This window comes from Solanum stenotomum, chromosome 6 (genome assembly GCF_019186545.1).
Source record: "Solanum stenotomum isolate F172 chromosome 6, ASM1918654v1, whole genome shotgun sequence".
NCBI classification, from domain to species: domain Eukaryota; kingdom Viridiplantae; phylum Streptophyta; class Magnoliopsida; order Solanales; family Solanaceae; genus Solanum; species Solanum stenotomum.
In genome coordinates, this window is record NC_064287.1 from 24244789 (window position 1) to 24259048 (window position 14260).

General features: G+C 40.1%; 2 protein-coding genes across 2 annotated transcripts in view; one reads left to right on the top strand and one right to left on the bottom strand.

The window, feature by feature from the left end:
• LOC125867126 (probable protein S-acyltransferase 19) overlaps positions 1-14260 on the top strand; it is a 1047372-nt gene that overhangs the window by 270005 nt on the left and 763107 nt on the right. The window lies entirely within an intron of this gene.
• On the bottom strand, positions 4292-5427 carry LOC125868605 (uncharacterized). Its single transcript, XM_049549228.1, has 2 exons — positions 4681-5427; positions 4292-4393 (listed from the first exon to the last, which is right to left on the bottom strand). Exons 1-2 carry the CDS (start codon positions 5425-5427, stop codon positions 4292-4294), a joined length of 849 nt encoding a protein of 282 aa, XP_049405185.1.

Sequence of the window (14260 nt, forward strand, 5' to 3'; positions counted from 1 at the left end):
CACTTTTTTGTCCTTCCTGATATCCCGAGGCACCTGGGCTCGTTTGCACAATTTTGTGATCAAGACTAGAAATGGAAGTGCGGTTCATCTCTGTCTTGCACGGATGAGTATCTCTGAAGAAATGATTGTATCCAAGTTTATCTGAATCGCCTCTATGAAGCAACCCAGGCAGGCTGCCTTGGCAAGGCGAAGGATCGACTCATTTTGGGATGGCATAATTGTGCTGCTGATAAAACTAAACCAGAACCTTGCGACTATGTTTAGTTCTTTCTTTTCAATCGGAACTCCTTCTGCCGCCCACTTTGGAGTTTCATCTACAATTAGTGGGGTTAACCACTCTTTCATCTCTTCTACCATCTTTGTTCTAATCATATACTGGAAGTGATCCCCAATATTTGTGGGGATGCCCAAGACTGCGTTGATTTCCTCATTGGCACACTTCACTCGCCTGCCTCTGACAACCACATAACTAACTTCTCTGAAGGACGCAACTATTTGCTTTTGCTGGGGTATTATTGAACTATATGCACTATAGAATGATGCTTATCGTGACCAATGACACTATCCTATGGTATAAGTGTCTACGATCATCAATAATATAGTAACCCAACAGAGGTTGGGGTCGTGTCCCAAGGGAGCGGTTTTGAGAATTAATAACCAGTTAGAATTTCATTCAAGTTAGTCGTAGTTAAAGACATTTGCGATAAAAGGCATTGTAAATGCAAAAGAGGTGACACAAAAGTGTCAAATATCAAAAGGGGGTTTTGTAACAAGTACTAAAACAACAAAATAAACAAGAAAATCAAGTATGGGGAAAGGTTCTTGGGACGTGACCGCAATACAAGTAGAGATAAACTGTTGGGTACATGTTTTCGATCGGAGATTTGCAAAATAATAGTGACTAGGCTAAGATTTAAATGGAAATAAGTTCCCTCTCGGGCAACTTACCCCTTTTCAAATACGTTCCTCTCGAACACCCATTTGTCGAATGAAGACCAGCCTACGCGTTACCCCACTCACTCTCTCGAGCTGAGTATTAGGATATAGGACTAGTGCTCACCCTCTCGGCTTGAACCTCATGTCGACCCACTCCTTAGGCCATCAGTCTAGTGGTTTTGGTTTCCCGACCTCCCTCTCGGGCAAGCTGAAAACACATGGGTGGCTTTGTATTTGCAACTACAAACCCTTTATATTAAACCACAACCACTAGGTGAAATCACCATTAAAATACATCTAACCTATCAGCAAGCAAGACCCAACAAGAATAACAACCCATATTTGCTAAATCACACCCCAAGAATGGGGATTTTTAAGATCAAGAATCAGATACAACGCTCACACTAAAAAAGATGACCACAATGCATGTGTTCACCCATATGTTTGCCCTTATTTTCCAATGGACTTTCTATTTGGCTTACTCAAGATCAAAAAGGTCTTTCTAAGGTTTGTAACGGGGCTGAGTGCAAAGGTATGGTCATTTAGGCTTAGTGACTTTTTCCACGTGAGATGCGTATTCTCAAGACATTCTCTTCCTCTCCTTTATCATTTCTTTGTCTAGTGCTTCTAAGTCACCTTTTTATTCACCTTCCATGAATTGCATTGGAACCCAAATTTCTTCCGTACTTTATTCCACAATTTATTTATTTTATTTTATTAGGGGTTCCATTGTTCTGCAATACTATGGGTTAAGGAAGACTTCTTATAGCACTTCTTGACTTCTCCTTTTCCTTTTCAACACACCCCAACTTGGCTTTTTGTCCTAAGTTGGTTATTCACTAAACCACAAATCATGAGGATTATAGGTAGTGGATCAAGTAAGGTCTAGGGTTTATCAAGGTTCTTCCAAAGGCTCAAGGGGTGTTCAAGAGAGTTTCACACACTCATAGGTAGGTCACAAAAAGTGGTATATGTCAAATTGGCTCACACTCTTTAAAATTGCCTAAGATCATCTCAAAAGTACACCTTTCTAAATCAATTAGACTAACCGGGAAAATTCNAGGTAGGTCACAAAAAGCGGTATATGTCAAATTGGCTCACATTCTTTAAAATTGCCTAAGATCATCTCAAGAGTACACCTTTCTAAATCAATTAGACTAACCGGGAAAATTCTAGGTTTATTCATGCATGGTTCAAAGTAAGTTAATCACACCAGGCATCGATACTTCAGTCAAACAAGACTAGACACGTTCGCTAGCGTGCAACGGTCCTCACAAGAAAATCAATTCGATAAATGGCTAGTCACATGGAGATGCAAAGAGTGCACATATTGTCTATGTAACTTCATTTGGCCTCGTCATAGCCATGTATTCATGTTTGTTCAATTGAGAGCACTATTCAAGTCATCGGTATTGATCGAAACCGAGACTTAATTTTTTGCAAAAGAACAGCCACTTTCAACATAAGAGGTGGCGACAATTTTTCGAAAGGATCAAAATTATTTTGCAAGTATAATGACAGGAGCCATGAGCTCAAACATCTACAGAAAAGTAGTATTTAAAACAATTTAAAATAGATAGCCCAACTTTCAAAAGAACACACAAAGGTGGGCCTCACCCACCACAAAAAGAAAGCATTTGTCCTCAAATGTATGTAGGAGTATCCAAAAGTTTAGACAAGTAAAGATAGAGAGAGGTGAAGGGGAATCCTGTCTACACGCTTGCTTCATCTGTCAGAGCATTGTTGCCTATTGCATTAGTCTGAAACTCGACAATGGCACCCGAGTTGTCATTCTAAATTTCATAGTGTTCATTTGTTCTAGCTTCTACAGAGATGTTAGCTTCGACCATTCTATCCACATCATGGGCCACCAAGAAGGAATTCACAGCTGTGTATATTCCGCGCCTCCATGAAGGAATGGCGGGATCAATGGGAATTTTCCTACTAGCACTTGCTTTCTTACTCTCCCTTTTTTCTTTGGCCAGTTCTGCTATCTTATTGTCTCTTTTGAAATCCCTTGCTCTTACTTATCGAGGTGGCCTGTCTCTTCCTGTAACCTTTGGTCTTCCCATTTCTGCAAAGGCTTTGGGACAAGTTAGAAAGTATTTAGACAGAGCAGGAGTCTGGTGTGCATAAAATCACCTTGCTACACTAGTTGGTGATATGCTTAATCACTTAGGTTAGTTATTGAAATCTCTGCATAACGGAACTAAGGGTGCAGGCAAGAAGGGCGATTTAAAAAACCTCTCGATGAGTCGCCGAAAATATTCAGCGATAGCAGGTTTCTCACTGATTTTAACAGATTAAATAACCCAACTTTGCTTTTACTGAAAGGCAACAAGGACAGTTCGGTGAATAGCCGAGTGATTCGGCGAGCTAAGCCCGGCTCACCAACTAACTCAACACGCCTATGTTCTATGCAATTTCCTGGCTCAATCCCCGCAACCCATGTCAAAGAATCTCAAGACCCTATAGCACAAACTCTCAATAAAACCCATAATAGTATCACACCTCCGCAGTCAATTAAATCAAATTAGAGCACAGTTGATTTGGATTCTACCAAATACGCAAAGATGTTGATTAATGATGTATGAAATGCCATCAATGCGGAGATTCAGCCAGGACTTGACAATATCAACACTATGCAAATGAGTACAATTTTACTAAATTAAAAATGGGGTTTGAATCACCAACCTTTAGTGCCGAATCAGATGCTAATGAAGTGCTAGGTAGAAATGAGATCCAAATTCGCGCACAATTTGACACTTACAATAATTTAGACTTGCAAGAAATATAAAACTAAAGTGCAGGTGTGAGTTTGGTAGGATGAAGAAATGCGAGAGAATGAATGAACCAGAATATTTAAACCCATGTCCTGCACGAACTGTCCAATTTCTGCCCATTCGACGATGTACATTAGGTACGCTCATTCACTCGGCGAAATGCCAAGTGTTTAGTCTCTTCGCCAAATGTAACAGGACTCACAACTCAAGTGAGGATCTCAACGGTGGTTTATGTTGCAATCGCCGACATGGTTGGCGATTCGCCATTAATTTTCTACTGAACGCCAAGTTTCACAGAATCCCAGCTGACATTGCCTTGAGTCACCCGGCGGAAAGATTGGTGCTCGCTGATATCATTGGTGATATGCCAACTGGACTTGTTATTTGACTCCATACATTATTTCACTCTCCTCCCTTGCTTTAACCTGTTCAAACTACACACCATTATTTTCTTAAAGTAAAACAAAACAATAAAGGGTTTTAGATTGCCTCCCAAACAACGCCTTAGTTAACGTTGTGGCACGACGTTAGTCCACATTCAGCTCTCACCCTTGGGGTTAGCCATAGTGTCATTAGGCAAGCCCCCTTACTATCTCGGATTTAGGTGCAACGAGATGTGACCCATTTGGGTCTCCAACTGCTTGATTGAAAACGAATGGGAAGTAACGGTCTGGCTGAAAGTGGAAACATCCTCTTTTATGCCTTTTAGCAGTTTGTCTGACCCTTAAACTCTATTGAGGATGTGTGAAAGAATATCCTAAGACCTACTACTCTCCGAGTCCTTTGGATTTTGGCATTTGTGGGGAGGCACATATCTGTCTTTCTCCATATCTTTCTAATTAGGATTATGGTCTCTCCATTCTAGATCCTTCCATCCTTCATCTCTAGCCCAACTTTGATTTCCACCTTGCCTTGGTTAATTTGATCGATAACAACCACGTTGGTTGGCTAAGAAGTTTACCTCTTCATTATACAAGGTGTCAAAACTTGCCTCCTCATGATTTGCACACCCGACTCCCACAACATTGATACTACTGGCACCAGCCCCTATGGCATTTTTGGATAGAATATCAAGTAGTGTCATGATCTTGGCCATATTTTGATCTCTCACGTTGTCTTTTTCAACCTGCTTCTTATAAAGCTGAAATGTGATCGGTGAGACTTGATCTTCGCGGGAGTACCATGTCCTATTGATGGTTGTCATACCATCAAGAAGTTGAGCTACCACTGCGTATGGTTGTTGCATTAAGCCACCGGGTAAGTGTTGATCAGCTACACCCTTGTTTACCGAGTCTAGACTCCGGTAGAAGTATTGAAGGAGCACATTGTAAGGAAGACCATGTGTTGGACAATGTTGCACCCATTTTTTAAATCTGAGCCAGGTTTTGTGCAGAGGTTCACCATTCATACGCTTAAAGGTTTGGATGCTATCCCGGATAGTCATCATCTTCGAAGGAGGGAAAAATCTCACATTGAATGCATTCACAAACTCCTCCCACGAAGTGATTGAGTTACGTGGCAACTCGGCTAACCACTTGCACGCCTCACCCATTAATAAGAAAGCAAATAGCCTCAATCGTACTAATTCCAAAGAAATGTTTTTGAATGAGAATGGTCCACACACGTCTACGAAGTTTTGAAGATGCTCGTGTGGGTCCTCATGAGCTAGTCCGCTGAAAAGCCCCTTTAGTTGCAGAAGTTGCAGCATGGTGCTTGTAATGTGGAATACTACATTTCCCTCTGCTAGGGCAGTCGAATAGCTCTAACACCTCCCATGAGATGTGGATCGTTCAGATTGGGTTCTTGGACATCATGGAGATTTCTGATTTCATCCTGATGGCCCACCTGGCTCCCGTTACTACCGTTGACACTCATGCTTTCTGCAATGTTTCCATAATAACTTAAACACAACTAAAAGTTAAGTTAGTCAACTACCAATAAGAATAACAAAAAAATCTGATTAACTACAAATTCTCAAATAACACCAGTCCCCGGCAGCGGAGCCATTTTGATGTCTTTCGTTACCAACGACACTATCCTACGATATGATTGTCTACCATCGTCAATAATATAGTAACCCAACTGAGGGTTGGGGTCGTGTCCCAAGGGAGCGGTTTTGAGGATTAATAACCAATTAGAATTTCATTCAAGCTAGTCGTAGTTAAAGCCATTTGCGATAAAAGGCATTGTAAATGCAAAAGAGGTGACACAAAAGTGTCAAATATCAAAAGGGTTTTTTTTAACAATTACTAAAACAACAAAATAAACAAGAAAATCAAGTATGGGGAAAGGTTCTTGGGATGTGACCGCAATACAAGTAGAGATAAATTGTTGGCTACATGCTTTCGATCGGAGATTTGCAAAATTATAGTGACTAGGCTAAGCTTTAAATGGAAATAAGTTCCCTCTCGGGCAACTTACCCCGTTTCAAATGCGTTCCTCTCGGACACCCATTTGCCGCATAAAGACCAGCCTACGCCTTACCCCACTCACTCTCTCAATTTGAGTGTTAGGATATGGGATTAGGGCTCACCCTCTCGGCCTGAATCTCATGTCGACCCACTCCTTAGGCCATCAATCTAGTGGTTTTGGTTTCGCGACCTCCCTCTTGGGCAAGCCGAAAACATATGGGTGGCTTTGTATTTACAACTACAAACCCTTTAGATTAAACCATAACCACTAGGTTAAATCACCATTAAAATACATCTATCCTATCAGCAAGCAAGATCCGATAAGAATATCAACCCATATTTGCTAAATCACACCCCAAGAATAGGGGTTTTTAGCCACATATCTAGAAATAAGAAATTATACCTAACATGATAATGAAATCAACTGGGTATAATAAATTAAACCTTGAATTAAGCAAAGGAAAGTGAATAGAGAAGACCCACTTCCAACTTGGGGAAAAAGAACTCCTTTCTTCAAGTCTCCACAAAACCCTCTCCAAACTTGAAAGAAAAATATTAGCTAGAATATGTTCTGAAGTAAAAATAATAATAATAATAATATTATGTTTCTTTTTTTTCTTTAATTTTAAATAGTATTTATAGTTTTCACAGATTGTGTTGTGGAGGATTGTTCGGCGACATTAGTCGAGATAGCCGATGAACTCGACGATACGCATTTTGGTCAGCTCATCGCCTTAAGTGTCTTGCCTTTTGCATCCTCGCATTCTGAATCATTGGGCGGTACAGTACTGCTTCGCGAAACTGATCGATGACCCGCCGACTGCTCATTTCCTCGTCGTTTGATCCACTTCCTTCAAGGCTTCACGTACTGGAACGAAGGGCGGCTCATGTAGTTTCGATGACTCGCCAAGTTAAACTCGGTGATCTGCACGATTCCATTTCTGGTTCTTTTCAGCCCTATTTGCTCCATTTTGTGCCTAAGTGTCCATGCTTCCACTAAAACTTCAAATACTTGAAACTTCAGCATTTTAATCAGGTATTAAGGTATAACAAGCATTCAAGGACACTATTTCCATTAAAATAAAGCCCTAAATGAGTCCAATTTGTGGACTCATCATAGAACTCTCTTACCCAGTTTGGAATATAAGGGCCACGGGGTTTAGTGAAGATTTGAAACTTGTGGTATCTCAGACACTCATTATTTCTGGGTATTCATCTATAACCCCATCTATGGAAAGATGCTTCTCTTCTAGAATTGTCCTCAACCCCTCTGCTTTTTTCTCAATTTGATTTCGATTGAAGGCCTTGTACGAGAGGTGCTAATACCAGTATCAGTGCTGGAACTGGAGGGGCAGTAATTATAGGCTGCGGAGTCCTGTCCCTGGGTGAATCATTCCGCCTCTTAACTCGCCGCTCAGCCCTGTTTGATAATTCAAAGGCCTTGTGTTTGCCTTCCCCCTTTTGGCAAGTCTTGGAAAGTTTAGCAACTTTGCTTCTTCATGTATCTGCCTCTTTGCTCATTGTAATCCCTTCTGTTCTATCTTGGGGTGGCTTGCTTCTTCCTGCACCTTTAGATTTAGCCATTTCTGCAAAGACTTCGAAAGAAGTCAGAACAACTAGATCGAGTTTTAGAGAGACACAATTTCAGCAGGATTTACCGAATAGCTTGGCGAATCGCCGAAGGGTTTGGTGAGTTCTCTTTAGCACTTAGAATAATCCAAATTCATCAGAAAGGCTCACTAAACGACATTGGATAAAATTACATGAAATGAGTGAATCCATACCAAAATTAAATGTAGGGTTTGGAGAGCCAACCTTTTAGGCAGATTAGATCAAGATTGTGATGCTAAGCAGCAGGTTATTACAGATCCAAGCACTACTCAAATAGCTAAAATACTTACGATTTACAAAAATTCTGGAAATACTAAGTAGGTTTGATTATTTTGTAGAATCGAGAGTGAGGGGTATGAAAAAAAAAAGAGATTTTTTTTTAGAGTTAAGACCCGTGGTTTTATAAAGACCATCTAGATCTAACCCGTTCGACGACATTATTTGGATTTGCTTAGCTACTCGGTGATCCGCCGAGTGCTCATCTACCTCACTGAGTTTTACAGGACCCTTAACCAAAGTGAGGATCCAAACGGCGATCTTTGTAGCGGTCGCTGATCTAATCGGTATTTCGCCAATTGGATTTGGGCAATTCATCCTGCACTTTTTCACAAACTTTTCATGCTCCATTCCTACAAAATCACAACACCTTTATTTCAAAAATAACAAACTTAAAGTAATTAAGGATTTTGGGTTGCCTCCCAAAACAATGTCTTAGTTAACGTCGTGGCACGACGCATGTGAGCACCTAACTTTCACTTTTGGAATTGGCCAAAACATCATTTGGCCACCCCTTGTCTTGTGCTTGACGGAGATCAAGCATTATGTGACCCAAAAGAGTTTTAATCAATTGGATAGATCTAGAGTGAGAGCTGCTCATCTGATTTAGCGCTTCTACATTTTTTCTAATCTTCTCTAGCACTCTATCTTGCTCATTTAGCTATTGAAGGATGGTTAATAACATATCTTTTATATGTTTATTTTTAATGAACGTTGACCTGCCCTGCTCAGTGGGTAGTTTGCACTTGCTCTTTTCTTTGGACATTACTTCCAATTCCTCGATCTTTAGGGTTAAGTTGTTCATCTGACCTAGCAAAATGATTAAATGCTGGTCTTTCTCAGTATCCTTGTTGATTTTAGCCACAAGGTCAAGGAATTTTGTTGCGGTCTCGTATGAGTATTTATTGCCACCGCTTGGCATAAGTCAGTGGATTAACTCTCTGTTTCTGGGACTTAAACCCCTATAAAAGCATTCCAGTAGAACCAAATCAGGGATATCATGAGTTGGGTATTGTATCAATAGTGTTTTAAACCTCAGCCATGACACATGAAAAGGTTCTCCTCCTTGATGATTAAAGTTTAGGATGTGATCCCTGAATCTCACCACTTCTGCTGGGAGGTGCTCCATTGGTCCACCATCTCCGTCATGTATACTCATTATCCTGTTTCAAGACACAGACAAACTAGACAAAACTAAAAATTAGGTAAGTAGACAACGGCTAAGAAGAACAAAATTTCTACTAATTTACAAATTCTCAAATAACACCACTCCCCGGCAGCGGCGCCATTTTGATGCTTATCATGACCAACGAAACTAACCTACGGTATGAGTGTCTACGATCGTCGATAGTATAGTAACCCAACTAAAGGTTGGGGTCGTGTCCCAAGGGAGTGGTTTTGAGAATTGATAGAAAAATAAAATTTAACTCTAACTAGTCATAGCTAAGATGTTATCGAACAAAAACATAGTAAATAAAAGGGGTGACACGAAAGTGTCAAATATCGATTTTGGGGTTTTGTTACTGGTAGTAAAAGTAGCAAAAATTAACAAGAAAACCAAGTATGCGAAAATATTCTTGGGGTGTGACCGCAATAAAAGTTGAGATAAATAGTTGGTTACATGCTTTTGACTAGAAATTTGTAAGATAATAGTGACTAGGATAAGCTTTAAATGGAAATAAGTTTCCTCTCGGGCAACTTACCCCGTTTTAAATGCGTTCCTCTCAGACACCCATTTGCCATATGAAGACCAGCCTACGTCTTACCCCACTCACTCTCTCGAGCTGAGTGTTAGGATATGGGACTAGGGCTCACCCTCTCGGGCTGAACCTCATATCGACCCACTCCTTAGGCCATCAGTCTAGTGGTCTTGGTTTCGTGACCTCCCTCTCGGGCAAGCCGAAAACACATGAGTGGGTTTGTATTTGCAACTACTAACCCTTTGGATTAAACCACAACCACTAGGTGAAATCAGCATTAAACTACATCTAACCTATCAGCAAGCAAGACCCAACAATAATATCAACACATATTTGCTAAATTACACCCCAAAAATAGGGGTTTTTAGCCACTCATCTAGAAATAACAAAATACACCTAATGTGATAGTAAAATCAAATAGGTATAAGAAATTAAAACTTAACTTAAGCAAAGGAAGAAGAATATAGAAGACCCACTTCCAAACTTGAGGGAAAATATCTAAAAAGTACTATTCTATTCTTGAAATTAAAAATAAAAGTTCAACATTTAAAAATAATAATAAGTTCAGTGTTTATAGACTTTAGAAAATAGTGCTTGCCTTCAGCACCTTCACGTTCTGGACCATTGGGCGGTATAGTATTGCTTCGCGGAACTATTCGGTGAAGCACCGACTGCTTCTTTCATCTCCTTTTTTATCCTTCTCCTACAGGGCTTCACGTACTGGAACAAAGGGCGGAATAAATCCCTTATGCGAATCGCCAAGTGTTCTTGGCGATGCTCAGGCTTCAGCTTCGTCGTTCTTTTCAGCCTTTTTATTCCTTTTTGCGCCTAAGTGTCCATGCTTTCTCTAAAACTTCATATACCTGAAACTTAAGAGTTTTCATCAGATATTTAGACAAAATAAGCATTTGAGGACACTATTCTTATCAAAATAAAGCCCTAAATGTGTCCAATTTGTGGACTCATCAACATCATGAACCTATTCTTTCTTACTATCATCAATATTAACCACACTACCCATAGGCAACCGACTAAGAGCATCCGCTACCACATTGGCCTGGCCGGGGTGATAAAGAACACTCATGTCATAATCCTTTAATAATTCTAACCACCTTCTTTGGCAAAGATTCAAGTACTTTTGACTAAACACATTTTGTAAGCTTTTGTGATCGGTAAACACATCATCATGGACTCCATATAGGTAATGCCGCCAAATCTTTAAGACAAAAAAACCGCTGCTAAGTTAAGGTCATGGGTAGGATAATTCTTCTCATGAACTTTAAGTTGCCTTGAAGCATAGGGAATCACCTTACCATTTTCCATAAGCACACATCCCAACCCAAATCTAGAGGCATCACAATACACCACAAATCCATTAGTACCCTCTAGTAAGGTCAACACCGGAGCAGAAGTCAGTCTATCTTAGAAACACTTCTCACAAGCTCCCAACCACACAAACTTAGCTTTCTTTTGAGTCAAAGTCGTCAAAGGAGAAGCAATGGAAGGAAACCCCTCAACAAATATTATATATGAACCAACCAAACCTAAAAAGTTTTTAATGTCGGAAGGAGTTAGAGGTCTAGGCCAACTCTTGACCGCACCCGTCTTCTTAGGATCTACCTCAATACCCTTGCTTGACACAATGTGACCCAAGAATGCTACATACCATAACCAAAATTCACACTTGCTAAACTTTGCAAAAAGTTGTTGGTCCTTAAGAACTTACAACACAGTCCTTAAATGGTCTATATGTTCACTTTCACTCCTTGAGTAGATCAAGATATCATCGATAAACCCTATTGCAAACATATCAATGTATTGTCGGATAATTCTATTCATTAAGTCCATGAACGCCGCCGGAGCGTTAGTCAAACCAAAGGACATTACTAGAAACTCATAGTGACCATATATTGTTTGGAAAGCCTTCTTTTGAATATCAACCTTTCTCACCCTCAATTGGTGATAACCCGAACGAAGATCAAATTTAGAGAAATAACTAGCCCCTTGAAGTTGGTCAAACAAATCATCAATTCTCGGAAGGGGATACTTGTTCTTAATGGTCACTTTATTCAATTGACGATAATCGATGCACATTCTTAGAGACCCATCCTTCTAACTAATAAATAATATAGGAGAACCCCATGGAGATATACTCGGAGGAATAAAACCCTTATCTAGCAAATCCCTTAGTTGCTCCTTCAACTCTTTCAACTCCACCACAACCATTCTATAAGGAGTAATTGAGATAGGTTGCGTATCCTGTAAAAGGTCAATACCAAAATCAATTTCCCATTCGGGAGGAATACCGGAAAAATCATGAGGAAACTTTTCGAGAGCTCATTCACTACTGGAATTTACTATAGAGAAGGAGTTTCGGACTCAACATCCCTCACCCTAACAAGATGGTAAATTCATCCTTTGGAGATAATTTTCCTAGATTTAAGACAAGAGACAAATTGACCTCTAGGTATAGAATTTCCCCCCTTCCACTCAAAGATAGGCTCATTTGGAAATTGGAATCTAACAACTCGACTTCTACAATCAATAGAGGCATAACATGCATGCAACGAATCCATACCCAAAATCACATCAAAGTTTAGCATATCTAAATCTACCAAATCCAAAAAAGTGACTCTATCGGACAAGGAAATGGGACAACTTCTATACACCCTTTTAGCCACCACCGAATCACCAACAAGGATACAGACCGAAAAGGTTCTACTAACACTTCAGTGAGCATACCAAACTTCATGGACACATAAGCAGTCACAAAGGACAAAGTAGCACCGGGATCTAATTAGGCATACACATAAATAAGGAATACTTTTAACATACCGGTCACCATATTCGGGGAGCTCTCTTGGTAACCTCGGGATTAAAGAGCATAAAAGCGGTTTTGCTTTGGGGCATTGGAGTTTGAACCGCTTGGAGGAGCTTGCTGATCTTTTCTTCCCTTAACCTTGAGCATTGGACAATCTCTCATCTTGTGGCCAACCTTCCCACAACTAAAACACCCATTGGTGCCAACTAGGCACTTACCATCATGCTTTCTTCCATATTTTACACAATTAAGCCTAGCCACATAATAACCACCACTATTACCTCCTTGAGGCTTAGGGTTGGACACCCTATCCTTGTTGACCCTTAGAGAAACACTAAAGGAACCTTGGTTGGAGAACCTTTGATTGAACCTTGGTCTACCTTGTCCATCAGATCTAGCATTGGGGAAGTTCACATCATCGATTCTAGCTCTTTTCAACTCTCTATTTTTTTTTCTTGAGTTTTGAGTCCTCAATTTGTTGGGCGTGCACCATAAGGCGTGAGATATTCATATCACTAATGAGCATTGTTATACGATATTCTTCTTCAACCAAATCGGACACCCCCATCACAAACTTATTTATTTTATCCCTTGAGTCCGCCACTATAGTTAGAGCATACTTGGATAGTTGGGTGAGCTTAAGAGCATACTCTTTCACACTCATACCCCTTGACGAAGGTTGATGAACTCTTGCATCTTTCGTTCCATCAACTATAGTGGAAAGAATCTATAAATAAATGCCAATTTAAATGGTTCCCATTTTACCGGGCCCGCTCCTATGAGTCTCCCACACTTCCACTAATCATACTAAACTTGAGCAACACTTTTCAATTGGTAAGCAGCCAAATCCGCTTTCTCTACCGAAGTCACCCCCATAATATCAAGTATTTTGTAAACTTCATCCACAAATTCCTGAGGGTCCTCCTCCACTTTAGAGCCATGAAATTCGGGAAAGTTTATTCTAGTAAAATCCCTAACCCTATAAACAATTGAATTCACATTAGTATTCACCGGAGTTACAACTTTTGTATTGGCTTGAACCGTCACGACTTGAGCCAACATTTGGATAGTAGTCCTAAACTATGCATGGGTCAAAGTTTCAACCACGGGATCAACCGGAGCTTGATTCACATGAGGAGGAGCTCCTTGATTCTCATTCTCATCTTCCATTCTTCTTGTGTTAGCCTTTTGTGTATTCATAGGATAGGGACTTTATAGATTTAAAACTCTAAGGTACGACTTAAGAGTAATGAAAGAAGTGAAATTTCCTAAACATCTTATAGCCTCTCATTCATAAATGTGGCACGTTTCACACTCATAAACAATACTCTACAAAATGTGGCTTTTGAGACATCATCCTAGAATCATTCTAAACCTTGTGCTCCGCTAACTATGTTTGTCGCGACCCAGGTGTACCCCCTAGATGTAACAAGGCACATAGAACCATTGAAGGTACCATGTAAGCCCCTTAGCATATTACAACATAAGCATAGAACAATAAAGAGTAAAACACGTTTCATGTCTTAAGAAATTTTTCATAAAAGCAAAGTGGAGTTTAGACTTGTCTCAATTAGCCATCTATTACAATCCTTGAATCAAATGAAATGGGACACAACCCATACTACACAGTCCAAAAATGAAAATACAAGAAAAGGAACTACAAAAGGATTATCCGTCCTCGAGCCATGAGGACTCACCAAAAGCTAGGAGAATAGTTGGATC